At 36.6% G+C, this 26364-nt stretch overlaps 3 protein-coding genes across 3 annotated transcripts in view; all 3 read left to right on the forward strand.

Moving 5' to 3' along the window:
* Positions 1 to 17221, forward strand: part of LOC139118691 (inositol 1,4,5-trisphosphate-gated calcium channel ITPR3-like) — an 80515-nt gene extending 63294 nt beyond the window's left edge. The window contains exons 57-69 of the mRNA XM_070682109.1: positions 458 to 610; positions 2505 to 2607; positions 3931 to 4073; positions 6614 to 6783; positions 7157 to 7246; positions 8859 to 9011; positions 10806 to 10893; positions 11204 to 11327; positions 11631 to 11806; positions 12944 to 13096; positions 13402 to 13599; positions 14130 to 14264; positions 14741 to 17221. Coding sequence (XP_070538210.1) covers positions 458 to 610; positions 2505 to 2607; positions 3931 to 4073; positions 6614 to 6783; positions 7157 to 7246; positions 8859 to 9011; positions 10806 to 10893; positions 11204 to 11327; positions 11631 to 11806; positions 12944 to 13096; positions 13402 to 13599; positions 14130 to 14264; positions 14741 to 14887 — 1833 coding nt within the window. The 3' untranslated portion in view covers positions 14888 to 17221. The remainder of the gene's footprint in view (positions 1 to 457; positions 611 to 2504; positions 2608 to 3930; positions 4074 to 6613; positions 6784 to 7156; positions 7247 to 8858; positions 9012 to 10805; positions 10894 to 11203; positions 11328 to 11630; positions 11807 to 12943; positions 13097 to 13401; positions 13600 to 14129; positions 14265 to 14740) is intronic.
* A 1625-nt stretch (positions 17222 to 18846) lies between these two features.
* The window catches only part of LOC139118678 (uncharacterized), a 33047-nt gene continuing 25529 nt past the window's right edge, over positions 18847 to 26364 (forward strand). Inside the window, exons 1-9 of the mRNA XM_070682096.1 lie at positions 18847 to 18940; positions 19581 to 19635; positions 20212 to 20352; positions 21910 to 22067; positions 23112 to 23289; positions 23891 to 24051; positions 24916 to 25002; positions 25490 to 25619; positions 26039 to 26164. Of these exons, the coding sequence (XP_070538197.1) occupies positions 26088 to 26164 (77 nt within the window). The 5' untranslated portion in view covers positions 18847 to 18940; positions 19581 to 19635; positions 20212 to 20352; ... (4 more) ...; positions 25490 to 25619; positions 26039 to 26087. The remainder of the gene's footprint in view (positions 18941 to 19580; positions 19636 to 20211; positions 20353 to 21909; positions 22068 to 23111; positions 23290 to 23890; positions 24052 to 24915; positions 25003 to 25489; positions 25620 to 26038; positions 26165 to 26364) is intronic.
* LOC139118055 (A disintegrin and metalloproteinase with thrombospondin motifs 20-like) lies at positions 18863 to 26053 on the forward strand. The gene is made up of 8 exons (XM_070681350.1): positions 18863 to 18940; positions 19581 to 19635; positions 20212 to 20352; positions 21910 to 22067; positions 23112 to 23289; positions 23891 to 24051; positions 24916 to 25002; positions 26039 to 26053. Exons 1-8 carry the CDS (start codon positions 18863 to 18865, stop codon positions 26051 to 26053), a joined length of 873 nt encoding a protein of 290 aa, XP_070537451.1.

A 26364-nucleotide genomic window follows, 5' to 3' on the forward strand; every position in this document is an offset into this window, starting at 1 on the left:
TATATTAGGCATAGCTGTCTTTAATAAAAAAAAAAATTATGACACATTGATTATATAAATATGTCTATCAAGTGTATTTCTAAGGTTGTATATGCTGGCAGAAACAACTATTCAAACTCGTGCAAAAGGTCTTGACAAAGGATTGATTCGAATTTGAATAATAGAGAATCCGTAAAATGAATTTTTATATTAAACTTACTTGAAGTAAAACAAAAGCAAGGAATATTTTGAGTTCTTAATGAACTACTGGAGTGAGTAGTAGTGTCATCTGCGAATCATTGCTCAGACTGAAAATGTTATGTGATAAGCTGTTACTATCATCAGGAGTTGATAAAATGAGCAGTGTCAAGCACAAATCAATCCCACAATCATCTGTGCAATTTTAAACCATTTTATCAAGCTTTTTGTGTAAACTTTCGCTTCAAGCTGTCAAGCACTTTGTTTTTATGCTTTTTAGGTTGACACATTAAAAATGTCGATAGCAAACCTCATCATGTCAATGATTGGAGAGAACGGTCCTGATTGGTCGATGCTTGCAGAAGAAGTGCAAGAGACCATTGATGAGGACGCCCTCCACTCAAACATGATTGAATATTACAGGAAAAGTAACGTAAGTCTTTTTGTCGTAAGAATTATATTAAACTTCTGTTATTTCTGTCATTGAGATACATGCATGATCATATTTTAAACTTGTGATAGGGTGACTGTGATCAGATATTAACACTACAGTTAGTTTATGGCAAGATTGGGAAGACTGGATGCATCTGAAAAATACAAATTAGAAGGTTGTTCCTCGGGGAAACACCCCTTTAATATGTCCCTTACTTAAACGGTAACCGGTGCTTGATGTGAAACACTGTGTCAGCCCAAATCTAATCTTGCCTATTTTGAAAGATGACAGAAGAGTAGCTTGATCGGGAAATTATGAGAACTGAGATAAAGCAAAGGCTTCCCTTAACGTCAGTATAAATTATAATTGAAAAGCGAAAGAAGGCAGGCTTCTCCAGACAAGCATGTAATTGTTGGACACTAGCAATATCTGATATTTATCGTAAGTCAGTGCGTAGCGAAAGGGTGTGGCCAGTAATCCGTACTTATCCCCGATCCCACCAGCTGCAGAGGTGCACTTATCATGTAAATAATTTCAACATACTGTAAACAAGTATATACATTTCAGTTACACAATAAGAGAAGTTGTCAAACAAACATTTTAAAAATTATAGAGTTACACTAAAGAACTGCTTTAAGCAAATGTTTGAAATGCATATATCCCAGCTCTCTACTATGATCAGGGTGTTCTACTTACAGGTTTTTGCAGAATGACTGTGTATTTAAACGCGGAAAAATTCGTGCACATTAGATCAGGCTGTGGGTTTTCATCACGTCTGTACTCAGCTTCGCCAACGCTTAATCCTACGTTTGACAATTACAGCGGGGCTTCTAGCACCAGCTGACCATAGACTAGCCAAACAAACAAACACGGACAGATAGTCACCAAAGCAGACATTGACAGACAGCCAATAGCTACTTTCAACTGACTACAATGAACAGAAGATAGCAAGATAGACAGACAGGCAGGCAGACAGACAGTGAAACATACAAACAACAAATTGGCTAATATAGACAGACAACAGGACATTGTAAGGCATACAGATAGCCAGGGAAACGGATAGACAGTCAGTCAGTCAGACTTATAGAAATGGTAGGTCAGTCAGTCAGCATTGGGAGAACGTCATAGATCGAAAGCAATATGAACGGAAGATTGGTAGGAAAGCTAAAACCCATAGAAAGAGAAACACTGAGTCATCCAGGCAAACAAACAGCAGACAAGATGTATACGACTTTTGACATGATTTTTCGATGACGAATGGATATTATGACCATTAATATCCCAAGACATACTGCAGATATATTAAAAAGACAGAGAGACAAATGGAGACAGAAAGCCAGAGTGACAAACACACAAAGACAATTCAGCCTTTCAACCATCTTACTTAACGGGTAAAGATGCTCCTGCCTCGCAGGCACATACGTTTAGTCCCTTGTTTGGGGTATAATGCCTTTGTTATTTGCATCTCCCATTTTTGTACAGAATTTTTAGTTTGAGTTGCGAATGATAATCAAATGGTTGATATTCACAATATAAGAGCATCCAAAAAAAATGAATGATTTTCACCATGATTTTATTTGAATCACTGTTGTGCAGTTTTTTGCATTGTTATGTTTCAGTATTTTATAGTTTCAGATATTTGAGACTTGGGCGTTTATTAAGGATAATAACAACCGGACATGGGAAATGCATTATTGTGTATTAGATAATCTTTAAATTTCGGATTTATCCTCGAATTAAAAAGTATTTCCGCGTTAGTTTCAGTCAGCTTAAGAGTATGCAGCTTGTAACGGCAGCAAAATTACCATTATTACAGTCAGCATATGCAGCATGTAATCAATTGGCTAATTCTTCATAACTGTTCACTTTTCCTTATATTGCTATTGTTCATTAGAGTGCTGACAAGGATTCGAAAGAAGGCTACACTGAAGTTGGATTTGCATACTATCATATTCTGTGCAGACTAGAAGACATGGATTGCTCCTTTAGCAAAGAATGTGAGCTAATTTAGTTCTCTGTTTCCTGATATTGTTTTGCATCAGACAAAGAATGATGGTAGTTTTTCTCTAAAACGAGACTTAGACATGTGATACAGGTTTTAATCATTAGGTCTGTTATGCTCGTTTACCACCCCAAGGGACAGTGCGTTAGAAAATACATTGCAATTTTCCCAAGGCCTTAGAGAACAAGCCAAAGTGATTATAATCATTACAAATGTCAAAATCAAGATGCTAATGAAAGTCTTCGAATCTACCCCGGTACTTTGATATCGTGAATTTGTATTTACAGGTAGAAATATTCATAGCTACCTTACCCTCATAACGTTGTTGCTGCAAATGTGAATGGATTTTAATCTACTTGGAGATATTCATACATAGTTTGTATCTTGATTTATGGTCAGGCTTAGTCTTAAGATGATATTGTACCGACATTTTCCATCAGTGGTACTTCTAAATGCCCACTGACAAAATCTGTTGCATTTTAGAATTGGGCTCCATGCATGCATTGTGTGCATGCATACATATCTCTCTCCATCCCTGTCCCAAGCCGCATTTAAGACAGGCATTGGCCGATTTCGTTCAAATTTATTGCAAGGCTATATAATATGACGTACATTTGCACTTAAATGTATTTATTAATGATACCTTTCGACTTGCCCTTTGTGCAGCTGACTCATTACATATTTTACAACTCCCAAAGCTACTTGGCAGACGTTTCTGAACAGAACTCATTGAAGTTAGGTACCAAGGCAACATGTTATGAAAAACTTATGCGCATGTCAAATTGTGTCACAATGTGTTCCAATATGGCCACAGGACACACATTTTGAAATTAGTTTTTCATATCCGGTGTCATTCCATGACGTGTCATAATCGATTCAATAATTCTGTTCGAACTGTTTACAAGAACAATGTGCTTGGTTTGTAACTTTGGAAGAGTTAATAATTGTTGAATGTATCAGAGCAATTCTACTGAACAGAAAGACTGCGTGTTAAATCGAATACCTTACTGCTGTTGGTTTACATTTGAAATACTGCATCGCCTGATAAATTGATTTATTTTGTTTACTTATTCACAATAAGTATTCTTGCTGAGGTTTTGTTACATGAATGAATAGATAAGCAACTCAGTACCATTCCTGTTTTCCCCTTATAGAATCGTTCTGATATATGAAGTCCCGGATAATATGAAAGGGCATGTTGGAAAATTAGTTGAATCCCATAGGTAGATTTAACCAAAAACTTATTCTGTACTTCGTAATATCAATAAATTTCTTTATTGCTATTTGCTTACATGTATGTTACATATGTATGCTTCAGACTTGGTCAAGCCTGGGGACAATGATTCAAATAACGAGGAAGAGTGTCAAAACGCCGGGAATTTTTTTCTCAACAACTCAATGTCTATTGAATTGCTGAAAGATGGTGAAGTACAGAAAGTACACTTCAGGGTCAAAGACACGGTAAGGATTTATTTCGTAAAAGCCGTCGGCAATGCCCCTGTTGGTAATTTATGTTATCAATATTCTTGAGAAAAGTAACAACATCAATTGCAATTATATCCCCTATCTAATTTGTCAATTTGGGCAGTCATTTAATAATGCCATTGTCCCTTTGTTGAATGAAAAACACACTTGAAGAAATATATTTATAATTTGATTGTATCTTGTCATATACTTTCACTATGCTTAGATATGCCTGGATGGATGCCATTCAAACGTGATACAAGGACAATTTACCATGACATTCATATGAACATCGTTTGTTAATTTGTGATAAAATCTGATTCGCCTGCTTGTCGGCCATTTGGTTATGAATTTTCAAGTCCAGTGCTATCATGCAGCTATCCCTAAACAGAAATCATTCAAAGTTGGTATAAGGACAATGTACCATGACTTTCATACATTTATTCATAACAATTTGTGATCCAACATTGTCAGATCTTACTCAGACATGCATGAACAGTTTCAGTTTCAATTAAAGTTTTACAGAAGGCCAAAGTACGATAATATATGGACGTGCGACAACGTTGGTAGTGATACAAGCCAGTAAGGTTGCTTTGCAGCCATTCATTAATGATTTTCCATGTTTGTAGAACCTTTTGAAAAATATGCCCAAGCAGATTCATTCCAATCATTGTTGGTATAAGAAGAATTAACAGTCACATACGTGAATATATCAATGTGTGATTACGCTAAACAAAATGTTACAATCAAAATATGCTACAATCGCTCCCGAAAACAGTTTATCATGCGTGGATATTGTCTTCAAGGGTGACTTTTTTGCCTGTGAATGTTAAAGGAATTCATCACTGCAGTGCGAATGGCCTCGAGTTTGGGATAAATTTCCTGTAATACCCTGAATGATCTGACATTATAATTTGTCTCTGGTTTTGGAAAAAAGACGACAGCATTATCCTTATCTGTCATAGATTTTATTTTTCCACTTCCAGCACCAGACCCTACAAAAAACCTCACTGCCACCAAGATAGCATTTAGTTTATCTATTATTAGTTTACAGCTACATAACCTCTCAAATATGCTACTCAGGTGTTTGACATGACCTTTCCAAAACTGATCATGCGGAACAAAGTCATCCATGTATACTCACTCTGGGCCGATTAAATGTCTTATCCATTAGACTCTAGAAAGTGGATGGCACATTTCATCCATGAAAGACTTCTCCCATGCAAACATGCTCATGTTAATTTGCCTATATCCCTTTGTAAGGTCGAAAGTCGATACATAATTCGAGCAACCAATTTCTTCGATCAATTCATCTGGTCTTGGTAGAGGATATGCGTCAGATACTGTAACGCTATTAAGTTTTCTATAGTCAACACAAAACTGACCCCACCATTTTTTTCTTGATTCACACAATTTGCAAAGCCCATCGACTTTTTGACTCCGTAATGATTATCGAATTGCCGTGCCTAATCGGTCCTTTACACAAGACAGTTAAACAAAAAATACACAATACCATACAATGCAAACAACCAATAACGCAAACAACAATATATGAAAATAATCGCAATCATACCAATCCATAATCCAGTGACATTAGGTCAGAATTCGTAAGACAATAGTCGTAAACTTAAACACAAAACAGCACAGAACAGACGGTAAATAGACGGTACACAAACAAAGTCATATTCATGAAAGAAAGATATATGGACCTCTGGCCAGAAGACCAAGAAGTGATGTCAGGTGTTTTGAAAATAGTAAGCGCATCCTACCCCGCATGTGGCATCCGCCATACATCAATCTATAAGTCAGATCGGTAGTGGTCAATAACTAAGGCCCAATGTCACCAATGCCATCAGCATTCATTTGTCGAAGAGGCATATTGTATTTATCTACCAGCTTGCGATACCTGCCAAAAAGCGTTTGAATATAGAGACAAGTCTTGCTCTGGTGTAACCTTGATTTAACAGTTTGTAAGAGAGATGGCCATGTCTCTCTACAAAATCACCATATGAACTGCATGCTCTAGCATATCAAATAAGCTGGGAAATGTATACCCCATAAGCTGGTGAGAGTGGAATATTACTTATGAGGTGTGGAAAATTGATTATACTAAAGTTGAAATCTTCTCTTGTCATATAACCTAGTAGAAAGGTGACAATTAGAGTCACATTCAAGTAAAGTGTCCAGACATGAAGCAGAAGAGGCCGTTTCTGTAGTTTCTTTAATCTCCAATTCTGGAGGATAAATCATAGCGAGATGTTTACTGAATTTAGAGCTATTCATTGAAATAACATCGTCTATGTATCTATATGTTAGGTTGAACGTTCTAGCTACATAATGATGTGTTGAGCTGCTTTTATTTTACGAACACCGAAAGTAAGCATTGTCCATGTGATTCTTTCTGTGCACTGTATGAATACCAGTATATGTATCTGTACCACATGTAACCTTAAGGGTCTCCATATGCAGCTCTGTAAGAAATAAGAGTTTTTTAAAGGTACTATAACCAACACACTGTAATTGTCTCTTAATTTTAGTCTGTCTTAAGAGAAGCAGTGAAGGAAAGAGTGAAATGGCACATAAGCAGAGAGTCCCCAAATGATAAAATCACAGATTTTATAGACTGGTCAACAGACATCATGGATGATATTCGATATCAGAAGGAGATCCTCTCCAATGACATAGCTAAATTCTTCTTAGTGTTAACGTAAGGACCCGATTCTATTTCTTGTCTCTGAAGTTTAGTTTCAATCAGTCAAATTTGGCATTATTTTCTTGTGTGTTAAATAGATTTGATACGTTACATTTGTTAGTACTGTCACAATGTCTATTTAATAAATATAGATGTTACTCTCTCAAAATAAATATCCGCCTTGTAACGTGATGAAACAAATATTAACTCTCGGTAATTGCCTCACAATATCGTCTTCCAATCAAGCCTCCCTACAGACGTGGACACAAAACTTCGTATTTGTTTAAATAATTGTGGTTATAATCGCGAGTATTGTCGTTTCATTTTTCATTACCTTGAATTTTTCAGAACAATACATTTACATGACACCCTCCCCTGTTCATTTCAGACCACTATGGCACTGGTCTCTACTGCTACTTTCCTTTGCAATTAACATAATCATTGTAGCAATGTGGATAGCTCCAGAGGACTCAACCATGTAAGTTCCCTTGTGTAGTGTATCTAGTACAAACACTGAGTCAAGCGACCTAGCTTACCAAATTATTATTATAAAACAGCTTCTTCTTATATTAATTTGCTTGGTCCGTACACAAGAGGAATGGACCGCAGGTGTTAGCAATGTAGCCTGTAATGAAAGCAGAGACCCTGTGTACAAATACCTCAGCTGATGCCGAAATCACTGTCAGAGGCCTATAATTTAAAAAATTGTTTTGGAATTCCAATGTTACTGCAGATTAAAATGGCAAACCAGTATAAGGAAGACTTTTTTGAACTTGTTAAACTGTTTGCAAGGAGTTACATGTTTCTGTCAATGCAGTATGGTTTAAACTTCATCCTGTTTTGACAAAGCAGAATTTTGTGGGTGTTATTGATGTGGTCATCGCATATCCAACGCTGTCACAAAACTCAACTTTACACAAACTACTCTGTGGACCTTTGATTATATTTTCGCAACTGATAAAGTGTACGATTACCGTGAACTTAACTTCTGACTTTTGAAAAGAGTGGAAAAAAATTTCAGTTTTCTTAGTCCGAGTCGTAATGTATGGAATGTATTTCCATAAGCAGCTGTGAATGTTTACCCGTTTAATCACTATTAAAGGGGAAGTTCACCAAGGATGATTTTTACATATGTGGTAGCTCTGTGGTCATTTACCCAGGAAAAACTATTTTCACCATTTATAACTCCGTGATTTTTTACAAAAACCGTTAAAATAGCACAGGAAATTGCCCATGTAATTTGAATAATGGGAAAAAAAGCTCCAAGCTTTGAGCTTGCATAATGTGATATGGAAGGGACCATCTCCAGACGGGTATGGCCCCCACATTGTCCACTCACAGTAACACAGTGGTAAACAGCAACACAAAATCTGACAGTGGACAGTTTATTAAACGTGAATCATCTTGTATGCAAGGATACTCAGTATAAACAAAAGTTATGTAAATATGCACAGACTTGTTTAAGCATGGATGAGTGGACAATGCCATACCCATGGGATAATGGTCCCTTCCATATCACATTATGCAAGCTCCAAGCTTGGCGCTTTTTTCCCATGATTCAAATTACATGGGCAACTTCCTGTACTATTTCTGTCAGTTTTTGTAAAAAATCTTGCGAGTTATCAATGGCGAAAATAGCTTTTCCGGGGTAAGTGACCACAAAGCTAGCACATATGTAAAAATCATCCTTGGTGAACTTCCCCTTTAATGTACTCTCTATGGATAAGTAACTTGCCCATGTAGACATAAATAATTATATATTCAAATAATGTTTGAATATCGTACCTTTTCGACGTCATTTACGATTTGAGATTGACATTGTTTCTATTTGTGTTATTGTGTCGGCTGGAGGAGCATTGATATAGGACTGAAAGAGGAAAATTCACAAATTTCGTAATCGGTGTACTAACTACGACGCGTTTGAGTGAGGACAGGAAACTCTGTTACTGTGACTGTAAGCCTTAAATTAAAGCACATAATATGCAAAATCTTCAGTTAAAGTTTGCCTTCAAGAGTTATTATACTATTACATCAACACAGATGGGAGCACTATCTTGCATTGATACATGTTATTCTTTTTCGTTTTCTAGAGTAAAACCAGAGGTAAGAGCGAACGCCTGGTGGATAATACATTATTTGTTGGGTGGTGTGCATAATTTAATATCAGCCTGTCTCCTCGTAAGCTTCTTTCTTTCCAATCATCCGAGGTTCCCTACCGGCAATGAAGTAAAAAATTTCTTCAGGTAAGAATCTTTGTTACCCAACACGACTGCTCATTAAACAAATTAAAAATCGAAACTTCTGTTTTAGTCCAGCCACATATGACACATACTTATCATAATTATTGGCACCATTAGGCCCTTGCTCATGAGTATAATTCAGTCACGGGCACTCTGTTTTTCTAAATTGGTAGCATAAACTAAGCTTATACGAACTTCGATGTTAACAGGTAACTCTGTAATAAAATTTATAACAGAATGCCATTGAGATTTAAATGCCGACTAAGCTAAATCACAGATCAAGGTCGGACTTGGCTACATGAACGTCACAAGCGGCCACATTGACCTCATTCTTTCGATGCAAAACGCCGCGGCAGAACAACGCACATTACGCATACGTACGCTCGTGCGACCTGCGCTATGTCGTTTCACGTAATGATATATATACACAAGGGTGTGCAAATCATTTCTAGACAATGTGTATTTACCTATGATGTGAGTCGAATTCCGTCACCAAAAAGACGTATGAAATTTGAAATGGCATAGTTACAAACATCAAGCTATGAAAATGATAGAAATGTACGTAGAGGATATTCGCTTTATCACTTAGTAAATGTGTGTCGCTGAGCCTGACTATGTGCGTTAAAAATTACACAACATGTGAACAAACCTGGCAGGTCAAGAGTTACGGTTCAGATATTTCGTTTTTCATTCATATTTTACGTTCTATCGTCAGTGAGTTGCATTGCAAATATCAAAAAATAGTTTATCATTTGTGTACGTTTTCTAGGGTAACAGTATCTGTTCCCCTGTTCCCCTTTTTTGTAACGCAAATCATCGGGTTCCGTGTTCTTATGAGAATGAAATAAGGCCGGGACAGCAGACGATAGTTCAGAAGCGCTCGCGTGCATGGCTGTCATCGCGTACATGTTCCAGGGCAGCCACCGTGCTCATGTACACAGCAGTCATATCAACATTCTCCGCCGCACTTCGAATACGCGCTACAGAATTGTGATAATTATGGGCGGATAAGAACTCTGCTGTGCCGCGATGGAGAATGACCTGGTGTGAGAGAGAAAGAATAATCGATTGGGTGAACCAGCGAAATACGATTGTTTCTATTCCCTTTGTTTTGTATTAATGATTCCTCATTTCTGGTGAGGCTATTATTTTTTAAATCACGATGCAGGTTCTCCGGCGGCAACAAAAACACAAATACGAAATCGTGTTTATATTAACTGTGTGTCAATTATTTTACGCTCATACACAATCATTTAAAAAAACAATGCCCGTGATTCAGTCAGTCTTTGACGAGTTCTATTTGTTTAAGGTCTATTTCGCCTAATATATTTCTTCAACAACAACAACAACAACAACAATACTACTACTACTACTACTACTACTACTACTACTACTACTACTACTACTACTACTACTACTACTACTAATTATTATTATTATTATTATTATTATTGTTATTATTATATCTTTCTTTCACTTTCAAAGATAAAAGTGGAAAAATGCCGGCGTATTTGTGCGAGGAAAGACAAAGAGTAGGCTCAATGTATGATGTTTTAAATGCAGCAAACGCTTGATAAGTCATAAAAATAGGTGTGTTTCCGCCATCCTTATAGGGTCACTTTTTGGTAATGTCCTACCGCGAAAAGTGCATCAGCTTGTCAAGAGTCAAGGATAAGAATCAAATATTTAATATTTGGCAAAGCCTTTCTTCGATTGGGTCTTAGATTTGCATAGACAAATGTACACCAATTTCGGTTTACGTCTGCTGACATTTCCCATTTGCCTTTATCAATACAGGGGAATGCTTGGACATGAAGTTACCGTCGAAGACAGACAATCCCACCTGGAGACCAAGTTCTTTAGTTTTACAACTTTCTACTATGTGGTAAATACAAAATTGAAATCTTCGTACAAATTGCAGAGTGAGCGAGCGAGCAAGCGAGCGAGCGAGAGAGAGAGAGAGAGAGAGAGAGAGAGAGAGAGAGAGAGAGAGAGAGAGAGAGAGAGAGATTTTTTGATGACATTTACAAATATTTCTGCAATATTATTCAAGGGTAAATATAATCAGAGAACAGTGTCCCAATATGGAAACGTGCCTTGAAATGGCATTAAGAGACTAGGTTAGACCGTATGTGTATCTGCCAATAGTTGATATTACCAGGAATGAGTGTGTTTTCTCTATACTGTCTTCTTAGATGATCTTCGGATTCTCCATACTGGGAACTATCTATTGGGGATATTTTTTCTGTTTCCACTTACTACACATTGTCATTATGAACCAACTCCTCAACAGGGTGTTGCTAGCAGTGACACTGAATGGTAAGGGATTATCTACCATCTGATTTCATGAAAAAAGCTACAAATATCTGCATGCTAAATTAGGATTTCTATATTTTACTTTCCGGACGATTGTTTGGAGTCAAACAATTACCTTTATTGTTTTTTATAATATCGGAAATAGAACGTTTGTATTTGATGCCTTTGCTAATCTGCATATGGTCCAATGTTTTTTGATTAGTTTATCGAAATATCAAGTAGTTTTTATACCACTTTCAAATAATAAAAAATCCAAGTAGCTGAACTCTCCATCTGATGTCTTCTTTTGCATTATGTTTCTCACAGGATTGTCATTACTCTGGGTTTTTCTGTTTGGTTTCATCGTCATCTACATCTACACTGTGATAGGATTTGGGTTTCTGCGAAGCAGTTTTGACGAGAGCGAAGGTTTATACTGTGGTAATATGTTTGAATGCCTGGTCACATGCGTCAGATTTGGCTTGATTGATGGTCTGCAGCAGGTAGGTTGCCCTAGATAATTTAGGCGCATGGGCGCCTTGTCAAGCACAAGAGGTACCTTTGTGCATCATCAGTGTCTACATTTTCGCCTGTATACCAGTCTGTTATTTGTATGCCTATATATCTTTCTGTTTATTTGTTTGTCCATATTGTATGTATCATACACAGTATGTATGTATGTATGTATGTATGTATGTATGTATGTATGTATGTATGTATGTATGTATGTATGTATGTATGTATGTATGTATGTATGTATGTATGTATGTATGTATGTATGTATGTATTTATGTATGTATGTATGTATGTGTGTGTGTATGTGTGTATGTATGTATGTGTGTATGTACGTATGTACGTACATACGTATGTACGTACATACGTACGTGTGTATGTATGTATGTATGTATGTATGTATTTATGTATGTATGTACGTATGTACGTATGTACGTATGTACGTACGCACGTACGTACGTATGTATGTGTGTATGTATGTATGTATGTATGTTTGTATGTACGTATGTATGCATGTATGTATGTATGTATGGATGGATGGAATTCTGTCTGTCTGTCTGTCTGCCTGTATGTATGTAGTTGCATTTGGACGTGTATATTCTCTCGTCTCAGGTACAGTGTCTTAAAGACAAATCCCATTGTTAGCAAATTTATCTTACAGGAACTTTACTTCATTTATGGTAATTCAAAAGAGGATAAAAGGTTGACAAAGAGTTACCGGGTCCTTTTTATTGAGAAGGTCATTGTTTAGGGGGTATGCGCAACAGATGTGAAAGAATCAAAGTTTTGAAAAAAACTGTTATCAATTCAGCTTGTAAGAGTCTCTTACTAATAATAAATAAAAACAGGATTCAGTATACAAAGTTTGTTACAAGAGCAATAGAGTATAGGATATTTACTGAAATTTGAAATCCAAAATGGCAACCCTCCCTGTGTTAACTCTTACTGCTTCGATTATCGAAAGACTAGGCTAAGACATGAAAATATTTATCACTACAAGAGCTTTAAAGTGAGCTCCCAAGGAGATGTAGATCAGGAGAAATTATTGTTAATATAGTCCGAATGTCTATCCAAGAGGTGCATTCTACCTTTAACTCTGATACATGTATTTTTTTTTACATTTACAGCATCTCAAAATCCCAGACGAGGAAAACTCCTTCACAGCATATGCATTACGTGCAATCTACGACATAACCTTCTATATCCTCATCATTACCATTGGATTGAACATCATCTTTGGTATCATTGTCGACACCTTCTCTGAACTGAGAAATGCCAAGGTAAGCCAGAAGGATCTGCGACACAATTTTTCATAATTTATGATTGCTTGGTTGCCAATGGCAAAAATAATGAAAATATAAAAGATAGTTACTCACTCCTTTTGTTATGAGGCAGTACACTTAGATCCGATATCACAATTTAACTCTACTACTTCTGCGTAAAATAACATAAATGACAATAATGTTTTGGTAAGTTGACTGGTCGTCAAACATGTCATTGACTGTCAGGTGCACATCCAGATTGTTCACAGTTGACAAATCTGCTAAAGTAATACACTCTCCTTTCCCCAATACCTTGCATACAGTGGCGTACTGACGAAGACATGAGAACACTCTGCTTTATCTGTGGTCGAGGTGCTCATGAATTTGAACATTATGGCAAAGGTTTCCGCCATCATGTCAAGTTTGAACACAACATGTGGTCATACCTTTTCTTTTTCATTCATCTGGATGACACACGAAGCAACGACTACACTGCCATAGAGCTGTATGTCAGTAGGCTGGTGAGTCACGACTTCTTTTCAATGCTTAGTCAGATGCCTTTACTTTCATTATGTGTTGTTTGACATATTGGTAACAGAGTTTCTGTAGGGGAATTCATGTACAAAAAAGATATGTGTTCATGGTCCCATACAGGATATACGGTAGCGATCAGCAAAAGCATACCCCAGTAAAAGGACCAGTAAGCTTCCAAGCTTCCAGGTATTTTGACGAGAGAAGGGACCCTTCTATTGTAAAATTGAATGGCTAATTCAAAAAAGGAAACCGCGAATTAAACTTAATAGTTCATGTCACCTCTTGTTCTCAACATATTTTCAACACAATAGAGAAACCTGTGACAATCAAAATTTCAAACCAAAGAGTTTTGATACCACTAATAAAGAATACTCTTAAGATCCCTAAAGATGCTGAACAAGATTACAGGCTTCTTGACAGATGCTCCAGAATTTAAACACCCACAGTCTTTAAGATCAATTTTCTTCAACTGTTAAGTGACTCCATTCTATATTTCTTATGTTTGCATGGTTGACAGAGAGAAAATCATAGGTTTAGTTACTTTCCAATGAACCGTGCTTTATGCCTGGCTGATGAAGATGATGACAATGATAATAAAATAGATCACTTGATGGCAAGAATCGACCAACTCATCCTAAGACAAAATGAAAAGGTCCGTACTTTGTTGTTTACAGTCTTCTATGCACAGTTTATTACGAACATTTTCTTACATATTTTCAAATGATGTAAGTCGCACACTGTAATTTTGCCTTTTACATTAGAATCATGTTATAATCTAATATCTGATTACTCATGTCATCCTTGGGTAGGGATTGGTAGAAAGATAGAGATGGCTATAAGGTTAGACTTTGGGGAACTACTAGTAAAAGTACGAATTTATGGATAACGACTTGACAACCATTTCAGCACCTCGTTAGGTCTTCTGTATATCTGAAAACGCGAATATTATAATATATATACTTGCTGCAAAATAAGGAAAAAAGGAAAAAATTCTCACATGATAATCAAGTTCCCCATTAATGTCTTCTCTCCAAGCAGCAAAGAATTTTAAGTAAAACGTATATGTATGTATATATAATCTGTCGGTATATTTTGAGGAACTGTATAATATTTTCTTTCTTTCATCAGGACAAGATGAGACAGAAAGAAGAGCGGAAACAGTATCAGCAAAAGAAACAAGTGCAGTGGGCACGTATGCTTGAAAGAACTTCATCCAGTCAACCTAGGAGTAGTGCGGACCTTACAGAGTCTAAGAGGGACTCAAAGATGTTCTGAAAAGGGACCCTTTTGATACAAAGGTTATCATATACAATTTAATGGCCATATCTTTTGGACAAGGAAACAAAAAGTATCAAAGAGAAAGTTATTTGAACCATTTTGTCCGACATTATTGTTAGTACATGCTTTAACCCTTTTACCGTCAAAGTTTCAAATGAACCTAATTAATTCGCAATGTCTGACATCTGCAATGGGATTTGGAGATAGAAGGGTTAAGCATTGATAGATTGACTTTGTTCCATAGAACTGCCAAATGGCTATCATCTTGTGAATATTTCCAGTGACAGTGTGCCGGATATGTCGGTAAAATGTTGTTTTCCAATGTGCTATAGGCTACGTCTAACACTTAAACAGCTATTTTAGTACTTTGTTGTTTTACGCTAGTTTTTATCAAGCTGTATACCTTTTGATTAAAACCGTCTCTTTGCACCATGGGCGATTATTCATGTACATGAATGATAATAAAAGGAAAAAAGTTGGCCTTTCATGTGTTTTAATATGTAATAATTGTCGAGTTGCTGGTTTGAATATGTTAAACTACACCAATTGGAAACATTTGAAAAATCTACGAAATATTGTAAAATAACCTACCGAAATATTTCTAGTTGACTAAATTTAAAACATTGTTTTTCATTTATGCCTAATTCTCAAGTTTTCATATCACTTGTCTATTTACACTGGATTTGTACACTATATTTAATTCGTGTTCTGTAGATACACGACAATGTACAAGTGTCTCTGCAGCTATATTTAATAACGGAGCATGTATAACGTGCAATGTAGACAAAGACTTATAAACAGCTCTTACAAGATTATTTAATCAGTGGCATAGATAACAGCTAATTGGAATAAAGAAAGGTTCATTCCAAGCACAAGTTAGTAATGCTAAATACATGTTTAGAATTAAATACATGTGTGCGTATTTAAGGCCGACGATTCCTTGTTGCAGTCTGCATGATTTAATGTATCCCAAAGTTTATATTTCTTTCAGTTATGCGGTTTTTATGCTTTCATCGTAAAAACTTCTCTAAGAGTTAATTATTAAAAAAAAATTATTGTGAAGAGTTGTGTATTTAAACTCGACCTTTTTCTTTCATCTGAATTGCTTTTTTATTTGATTCTTTTCAAGCGAATGGTGTTTACATTACGATATTTTTGTCGGGATTTAAGTTCTTTTTAACATCAGCCTTGAAGATCGAGTTGAACTTTACAACCAGACCACGTCAAAGATAAGTGTTATAAAGAAGGATTTTTGAAGTATTTCAACATGCCGATGATATGTGAGTTATGGATTTGATGTATGATCTGATATAACAGAGATCGACTTTTAAATGGTACTTGGATATTCATTTATGAAAATCAGTAGTATATGGTAATTATCGCAAACTGCATTGATTTGAAAATACTTTAATTAAAAATACATACTTGAGTAGAGTCCCTATTACATCAATAGTAAAGTTTTTTTAGCCTAGGATTTATATAATCACTCCCATGTTTTGATGATTTTAACACATTTTTATCATAAATTGCTTATTTCTAAAATTGCTTGTCAATGTGTAAAATTTTCTCTATATGCTTTTCATTCCAAAATTATCAAACTCAACAATTCACTTTTTATTTGACAACATATGCAGCATTTTATGACTCAAACTTACCCTAACGTTTTAAGTGTACCATTTTATTCTGGCCTGTTTTCTCCAATATTGAGTATTTTTTAAAAATCATGATGGCGCTATCTGCAGTTAAAATGAATGAGTGGCTACACATTACGCAACCTTACAAATCATATTCAATTAACTAATAATGGTACCTTTAACCTAACCAAGAGAATTGGAAATGGGATTGAAGGCTCAATCATTTGCAAAACCCTGGAAATAACCTTTCCATTGTCCGAGTTTCCAAACAATAATTTTTATCAAATGATTATAAGATAATCATTATAATTGTGCTTTATTACAATTGTGATATTGTTATAATTATGTAATGATAATCATAATTATTGATGTACACTGTTTCCCCTACTTTGAATTTTATCCTTTCATTCCTAATTCTGCATAAAGGTCAAGGATCAGGCCAGAAATTGTAAATGATGTAGATTAGAGAAGGACCGTGAGAAATCAGATAATTCAGTATTTGTAGTGTTGATTGTGTTGGCCTTGGAAATGAAGGTTGGCAGTAGGTTACCAGGGACGCTGGAGTTGAGATAGTGGAGTATTTCGTCACATTTACGCATTTCCATGACATTTTATATTCACTTTATGCAGACAGCAGCAGCTTGTATTCAGGATTGGAGAATTCTTATATCGATAAATAAACTCAGTAGTATTATTGAAACTATGCCTTTAGTGTACTCCTTGAAACCCCCTGCTTCGACAATACGACAGACGTACGGTACAATGATCCCAGTCCTCGCTCTACACCAAGACGAGGTGCTCATGACTTTGAACATTATGGAAAAGGTTTCCGCCATCATGTCAAGTTTGAACACAACATGTGGTCATACCTTTTCTTTTTCATTCATCTGGATGACACACGAAGCGACAAGTCCATACTAAGACAATTTCGATTTCCTCTGAGCAAGTCAAACGAGTTATCCCTAATGCATAGGATGAACCAGTAATCCGTTGTGTATCATTTTAAGTTGTGACATTAGAAGTATAGTATTATTAGTGTGCAAGGGGTATTGCTTTAGTTGAAAGGCCCCGCAACTGTAACTTTGGAACAATATTTACAGGATCATGACGCATGTGACAGCAACAGTCTCTTTGTCTATACGTCGCACAGTGTGTCGAAGACAAAAAGCATATATTAAAATAATTTTTCAACCAAATTTAACTTTTTTAATTTTTTGAATATTGAGTGAATCAATTTTAGTTTACCCAATGTGTTTACTGATTATAAGGGAGACATGAAAGAACTGATCACGAACTGACTCGAATTTAACAAACGTGCCAGACTTCTTTCTATTCTCAAACTAACCTGAAACTAAGTGGTAGTCGACAAGGAAGACCTTTACTGATTAACAGAAAAGTCATCTGGACCGTAATGCTTACTACTCTCCTTCTTTTCCCATGAAAGTGTGAGACCAATTCCATTAAACCTGGGTAAATAGTAACATGTGCAAGATAAGCTACTCTGAATGAGCCATCCATGGTTATGGAGCACTCCCCGGGATGAGGAATCTCCTGAGAAAATGAAAATTAGAGTATATTCGGGAAAGGCTCAATCTTAAATTGAGAGATGGTGGACTACAAATTCCTTATACATAATACAAACTAATCCGATGGTAGTTGAAAACACGGTTTTAACTAATTTAGGATGATTGGATCGTTATATTTTTCAAACTTCTCAAAAATGTTAGGTGCCTATAGCTGAAACAAATTACTCATAAAAACAAGCGTATAACTTATAAAGAAAGGCTAATGTGGTTACATTTGCAGATTAAATCGACACTACTTCGCCATCCAATTATCCCAAATTAGTTCCAATCGTGTAGAAGCACAACCCTTGATATAGCCCACAATTACCTTCGTGCGGAGATCAATGTAAACCAAAATGGAAAGTCAGGAACATATTCGGCGATCCAATTATAAAATTATGTGTCAAATCACGTAATTTCATGATTTTATGATTATTGCCCAGCAAGAACTGTCGTTTTCAGATGCCTGTAAATGCTTGAAGTATTATTGACTGATATTAGAAAAAGCAAGAGTACAGAGTAGAGCCTTTACTTTGAAATACTACTTCCATACGATAAATATATACAAAATGAGAGACTTGGTAAAAGTAATTCATTTTTAAGCGTTGATAATACTTGTTCATTATAAATATTAATGACGAACGTTATTAATTTTCTCTCCTGTTAATTATTCTATTATACAGGACAAAAGAGTTAATTTTGGACTTTCCGGCAGTTTATTGTTTTTAAAATTTCCCTGTTAATTCAGATATCAATCATTACATTCAGGAATGATGGCTGTTAGCATGATGTTAGCGGTATTGGTAGTTTTTTTGCTTCCATGCCATGTGGCAGCGTTTTACTTGGACGAGGTAAGACATTTCGTGAATGAAGTATTTCAATTACTTCTCTTTTGTTTCATTTTTCATAGACTTAAGTCCCAAAACTAGCGAATTTTTTCACAAGAGAAGATGTTTCATTTATCCTAGCAATGCACATTAACGGATTGAACAAAATCATTATACTGTCTATGCTTACCATGATTTGCTCAATTTGACATATGTCCGTATACTGCGCCGTTTTGTACTGGTTACAGTGACAGCGCTGCGACAACGGTTCTGAGACCGCAACAACGCCGCAGCAGTTGTATCAAAGTGTCTCAAATGTCGTAATGTTGATGGCAAGCCGTACTGCAATCCGGTTTTGTCCCCCTACAGCCCCTCTGGATTGGGAGATTTTGGGAATAAAATCGGCTGTGTGTACACTTACTTTAGCTCAAAAGCAAGGAACACGCGATGAAGCGCTACTGACTGTGAATATGCAGTCTGCTTTAAATGTAAAATGACCCTGATGGATTGGAGCTTCAATTGCACACTGATAGTTAGCATTCGACTCGAAAGAACTATGCCCGCACGAACCATTCACTGTTATATAAGCTCTTTTCCTCTTTAAAATATTATGCATTTGAGGCCTTTACCTTTCATCTTGCCAATACAACTTTTCTTTCCAAAGGGACTTCAAGCAGACACTGTACAAAGATACGCGAGGACGGCAGGCTTGAATGAAGGTATGTAAACTTGATGAGGATTGCACAAAGATTGTGGTATTTAACTCAAGTAAACGATTATTTTTCCGTATTTTTTCAATCTTCTTTGTTTCGCATATTTACGAAATGTTGAAATATACTGTTGGATATCCTGTTGAAATATACACGAGTCACAGCCTCTAAAGCGAATACCGGCTTGAGTGCTAAAGAATGATCTCTAATTCCCCGAAGAAAACGACATACATGATATGCATAATATACAGCATAATTTACAGTATGTAGTTACCTTACAGTTGGTATGTTTTCATACTTTGATATTCGTCCAAAACCCCTTGACAAAATATTTCAAACACAGTCCGATATCTTACCAAGAATAATCAAAATTTCAATATCGACGACAATCGTGTGTCACTTGTCTACACTGTATATTGATATTGCTTCCTGCATAATTTCTGAGAGATCACGAGCTTTTGTATTTCATTTATCACTCTGATGGATGGATGGTGGATCACAGCTAAAAAGCGCGTCTATACCTGAAGAAAGGTTCATCTTTTTGTGGCTGATGTTGCTGCATTTGTACATCGCTATTGATTTCAGTTAGAGAGTACGATGTCGTGTATCCTAAGACTAGCCAACGATGGAGACGAGAGGCCGCCCTCAGCGACGACGACGAGGATGATCACATGTCAGTGACCGCATTCGGCGAAACCTACAAGCTGCGACTGAAACGGAGTGATGGTAAGCGTCGTTGTATAGTGAGCGCTGATATTGCAATGTATTCATATCACAGACACTCTTTTCTTGAGAACAGCGTAGTCATCAGCGGCAGAAATATGGCATAACGTCCAACGAAGTTATGGAATAGTCTGTCGTGCAATAAGAGGAATATAAATTTGATTTGCAATTTTAAACCAATTGTAAAGAGGCGCTATTCTGCAGTATGATTTTAGAGAAATACGAGAGCAATTCATTTCATGTTTGATGTGTTGCAGGTAGATCTTTTGTCAATCTTAGAAGATCCGTTTTCTCTATTGTGACAGCAGATGTTGCTTTTGTATTTGTTGATTTTTGTCAGTGAGTCTTTCGACACTTTCGACCACAGTGGAAATAAGTCTCCGGGCTTTTCTGTGTAATATATGCGCGTTTTTGATGTTACGTTATGTTCTATTGTTTGCAATTTGAACATTTGCAAAATGAATAACTCAAAATAAGAGAACCTGACTACTATTCGTTCTCCATCCGGGCAATGGTGGCGCTCTGAGTTAGGTGACCACCATTAGGTGACTGAACATAACGAAATAGTATGGTTTCATATTGGAAAAAGTGCGCATTCAAAAAATCATTATATTTATAGAGATAAAACAATTTCTTTTTGTGTCATTATTTTGGTATAAGCAGAGTTACCTTGCACGTTCGAATATTGTTGTACCCTCTCGGTCTTCCTGCATCATGTACACAGCAAAAAATTGCCCCTGTGACAGGCCCTGTACAGACACTGACCCAGCCCTCTGGTACAAGTCTGTGTCAGCAAAGACGTCACATTGCTGTGAGTGGGGTTGATGTGCAGGTCGCTGTGATGACAGGACTATGTACAATGTTGTGGAAACGGACCTGGGACAGGGGCTGAAATCTCTGCCTGTCTCAGCACTATATTTACAGGACTGTACACAGCAATGTGAATAGAGACCTATAGCAGATTAATAATTTTAATGTGCACAAAATTATGCCTGTATTCATTTCTGTCAACAAAATTAGCCTGTTGATCTGAAAATATAGACCCCTGAAATCTGACAAATTTTCTGACTCCGTAACACTGACACACCTCTGTTTGTACACCAGTATTTCAATCTTGTGGTCACAGCACTGGATTCACTCAGAAATTACATCACTGTATTCATTCCTGATACAGACCTGTTCGAACACCCCTGTTATCTTACTAATTTTACAGGTCCTATAACAGAGTTTATTTCTTAGGGACTGTTACAGGTACTGATCAGACCCTGTTACAGACATGTACTGAAATCTGCCTGCAGTTTTCTTGCTGTGTATATCGATATCGTGCCAGGTCGTAGGAGTTTGGCAAGTTGTGGCGTGTAATGTGATCAGTTTCTCGTAGAAAAAGCTCCCACAGTGTTTCAATACTGCGGTCAATCATTTATTTATTCATTGATAAAACCATCAAAATGTGTCGACGGTGATATAATCAAATTGTATTCTTACATCTTGAAATAAATAAATAAATAAATAAATAAATAAATAAATGAATAAATATATGCAATTTCTTCGATTCAAAAGATTTCTTTGTTACGCCTTTCGTGGAATACTGTGGCGATGGTGGAATTCGTTGGGACAGGTTTCCAGTTGATGTCGACAAGTCTTGCTATCACAGTGGTTACATCACTGGTGTTGAAAACTCCTTAGTTGCTATCAGAGTGTGTAATGGATACGACGTGGTAGGTTAAAAACATCTCTTGTATATTGTACGCCGCGCGCCCCATAAGATTCAATTGTAACTTGTCGATGACGTAGCGGCCACTCATAGTCATTACTTGGCTGAAAGTGAACTGCAACTATTTTGAACTTGACAGCTTCGGGATTTAAAAATGATCAAATTACATGTTTAGCATAGGAGATGCTTTTTTCAAAAAACACGATTTGAACTAATTCGGGATAATTGGATGGTGAAGTAGTGTTCATTTAATCTCCAAATGTTATTTCATCAGCTTTTCTTTTTATATTACACACTTGTATTTATGAGTAATTTGCGATATCTTGCGACATTCAGCCATGTGCACCTAACACTTTTGAGAAATTTGCAAAATATCAAAATCCAATTATCCCAAATTGGTTCCGATCGTGTTAAAATAATGCTTAAAAATCGATTTACCATATAACAGTGATTTAGAAATGTCACTGCACCGTTTGATATCTAACATGGAAGTGAGGCATTTGATTGTAATTTGCACGCACACCCAAATATTTGGGAGTGACAGCTGCGTACGAGAGTCGAGTAGTAAAAAATATGACCAAAAAAGAGAGTATTTGTCCTTCGTACGCAGTTAAATTGGTCACCTATTCTCGAGCACACACTCCCTTGTTTGGGCTAATATAAATCTATATCTATCTATCTATCTATCTATATCTATATCTATATCTATCTATCTATCTATCTATCTATCTATCTATCTATCTATCTATCTATCTATCTATCTATCTATCTATATATATATATATATATATATATATATATATATATATATATATATATATATATATATATATATATATATATATATATATATATATCGGTAATTTGCAAACCTGAATTCTCTGGCATTCTTGAGTACTTTACAGCCTAGACGGCATACATAGCGAGCTGTTCATGTAAAGACATCCAGCGCTGTGCTCCCGCCAACGTCCTTTCTCTGCCGATAAGGGGCGATAGTCCATTATATTGCATTAACTTCGAATTCAAAATTATTGTATTTCTCGATAAGAGCGGTTGGTTGATTGGAAACTACACACTGTTTCTCCATCCACTGGAAAGTGAAGATCTCCCATCACGGCTGAGGCGTGATACCGAAGAGCATCCGCATATAGCATTTCTGGTGGACAACAGCGTCGCTGAAGAATTCCTCAAGAATGACGTTGTGATACTGGAAGATGGCATAGAAGGTTAGCGATTGGATATATCTCAGAGATTGCCATACTTCATCTTGGAATATTATAATACATGAAAGTTGCCTTTTTGTACCTAACTTATTGTTCTCAAAACTGTGGTTCAAATTATTTTTTGTCTCGTTCTGCAGCTTTTGATACGGAATTTCTTACGTCAGGGCAATACTAGCAACTTACCCACTTTGTCACATGGTTTTCACAACGTCAATGAAGGAATGACACGAATGACCGTAAAGTAGTTGGTTGCAACTGGGAAAAAATCTTGTAGTTTAAAGAGTAAAAATATTGGAAGGCAAAACCACCGCCGCTTTTGATGAAAAATACATGAAAGAAAATTTAACACATGTTGGACATTTGAAAAGGTGTGCTATGCTTACATGAAAACAATCTATACAGCCCTTGCGAAGTCAAAGTTCACATCCTTATTATCCTTATCTAGACTACTCCTTCTGAATAGTAAAGATTTTTTTCACAAAATTTCTAGATTTTGCGATTGTAACGACCGAAATATCTACTCTCATAATTACCTCAATCTACTATAATCTTGAACTTTTTGTGTCAACACAAAGTGAGAAATTTTGTCATTTGTTTAATACAGAACGGTTATTGAAACGTTCTGAAGGGAACGACCGTATCGAGAGGGACACGGAGAGTTCTCCTCGACCTACGTACATTGAGTTGATGGTAACCGTTGACAAAACTGCTCAGGAGAAACTTGGGAACAACACTATACCTCATGTACTTGCTATGGTAAATTTGGTAAGTACTCTCAACTTCACTATGAACAAGAGGTGAGAATTGTAAGGATGAACATGTCATCGCCGCAAGGTTGGTTAGTCTATCTGTTTCTGTCTGTCTGTCTGTCTGTCTGTCTGTCTGTCTGTCTGTCTCTCTCTCTCTCTCTCTCTCTCTCTCTCTCTCTCTCTCAGTGCAATGCTTCAATCTCGCGATGATCTTTCTATGAATTTGACAGTCTGCTAAAGCTTATTCCTTAATTTTACTCTGTTTTGATATTTATGTTCTCACAGACTTGCGACAAGTCTAATTTGGTCCCAATAAGATATTGAAAACAGTGATATTTCCTTTCACCATCTTAAATTTGCCAGACATTTCTTAAGCCTTTTCCCGGGTCGTTCACCGAATATATGTAAATATGGACTATTGACCGACTTGCTAGATAGGTACGCATTGTACATGGAGCCTGGTTGACCATATTTGAGCAATCTGTGTATGAAGTAACATACTCAAACTGCTTTCGTCAAATATACCCAATTACTTTAGTGCGAGTTTTGTTCTTAACTTGTCATTAACAGGTGCATGCTGACAGAATACTTCAGCTATCAAACATTTTACGCAGCTTTGTGAACAAGTTGCAAACATTACAGCGATTCTGAGTCACCTGCACCATAGCTAGGACAACGATTTGTCACCCGAAAGGTTCAATTACTTTAATTTACTGTTATGAACAAAAGCTTCCTTGTTCGTCCTTACCGATAATCCTAGATAAATACTCTGCTTCAGAAAAAAAGTACATGTGTATGATATCATTGAATAAAAGAGCACCTGAAAGTCGGTCAATATGATGATAAGCTTTGCCTTAAAGACGTTTTCTTCAAATTGCAGGTAGCGACCACCTTTAAACACCCGTCTTCCGAAGACATGGACCTCAATGTTCGTTTGGTTAGACTGATACTAGTTGATGAAGATAAGGTAGGGACTCTTGGTAGTAAACAGAATCATGATGATTGTACGTGTGGTGATGATGATGATGATGATGATTGTCACCATCGTCATTTTTACGATGTTAGCGCTTTCCCCTGGTAATGGTCCTCGTCCATTTGGTGATGGTGTTTGTAACGTGAGAAGACCTTGTACAACTTCATTGATGACCTTTAACATAATTAATACTCACAAATTAATACTCACAAATTAATATTAAATTCGGTCAGTACAGAAAATTACCTCATAGATATTTAACAGTGATCAAATCAATTGAAATTGGTCTTGTGCAGAGTATGTGGTAGATTTTAGGACGAGCACCGACTACTAATATATAATAAAAAGCGATATGACTTCCTTCAATTATACCGACTCTTCTCACTCATTAAATAGTACCGAACCAGTTCCAGCTCACTCATAAAACTGTATAATTCCATCGTACTCATCCTTACATAGGTATTTATTTTCTCCGCCACAGTGTATACCATTTTTGAATATCGCCGATGATGTTTATGACCGTCTTGATTTTTTGCCGACTGGGCGAATTCAATCAATGTTGACGATGAAGACAGTCCCTTGCATTTCGACTACGCTTTCCTGTTTACTGAGTAAGTAAATTACACGTCACAGCTGCAAGCTCAAGGTAGAATGCTATACTAATGCCAAGCGAGCCTGTTTCACCATGTATGCGTAGATATACACAGCATATACGATGACGAATTCAAAGTGCCTTTTGAGACATAGCAGCACATGACATGATCATTTGCTCCCACTTCTTACATGCATACATTCATATTTCTTTTATTTTGCTAAGGAAGAGGGGCTGCTGTACGCTGACATTTTTAAAGCCACAGACCCTTGGGCGAAATGGTATGCCGCCAGTACTGGCGTGGTTGTGTTTTTAGATTATGTGATAAACCGGGGGATGGGACACAGCATGATTCCCTTCTCAATAACCTGCCTAGAATGGTTTGTTCCAAAGGGAAAAAGAAGAAGTGTATTACGTTTCAACTTTTCTTCTTTGCAGGAAGGACTGGACTAATACTGACGTTGGTGGCCTGGCTTACAAAGGGGCAATGTGTGGAACGCGTTCCGTTGGCTTGTGTCCTATCAGCACCTACGTCAGTTGCTTTGGCCACGAAATTTCGCACACGTAAGTTTTTCTATACCAAATGACACAAAGCAATCAACGTCCGCATCAGATTAGTATAAATGGTTGGTACAATACTCAAGTTACACAGCTGGTTTGCGTACATTGTCATACTTAGAACAACGAGGCCTGGACTGTTAGCCTTTTCCTGCAATGCTCAACTTCAATACAAGAATCACTACCGTCCTCCTGAATGTGAATTC

The sequence above is a fragment of the Ptychodera flava genome, chromosome 19, assembly GCF_041260155.1.
Source record: "Ptychodera flava strain L36383 chromosome 19, AS_Pfla_20210202, whole genome shotgun sequence".
Lineage (NCBI taxonomy): Eukaryota > Metazoa > Hemichordata > Enteropneusta > Ptychoderidae > Ptychodera > Ptychodera flava.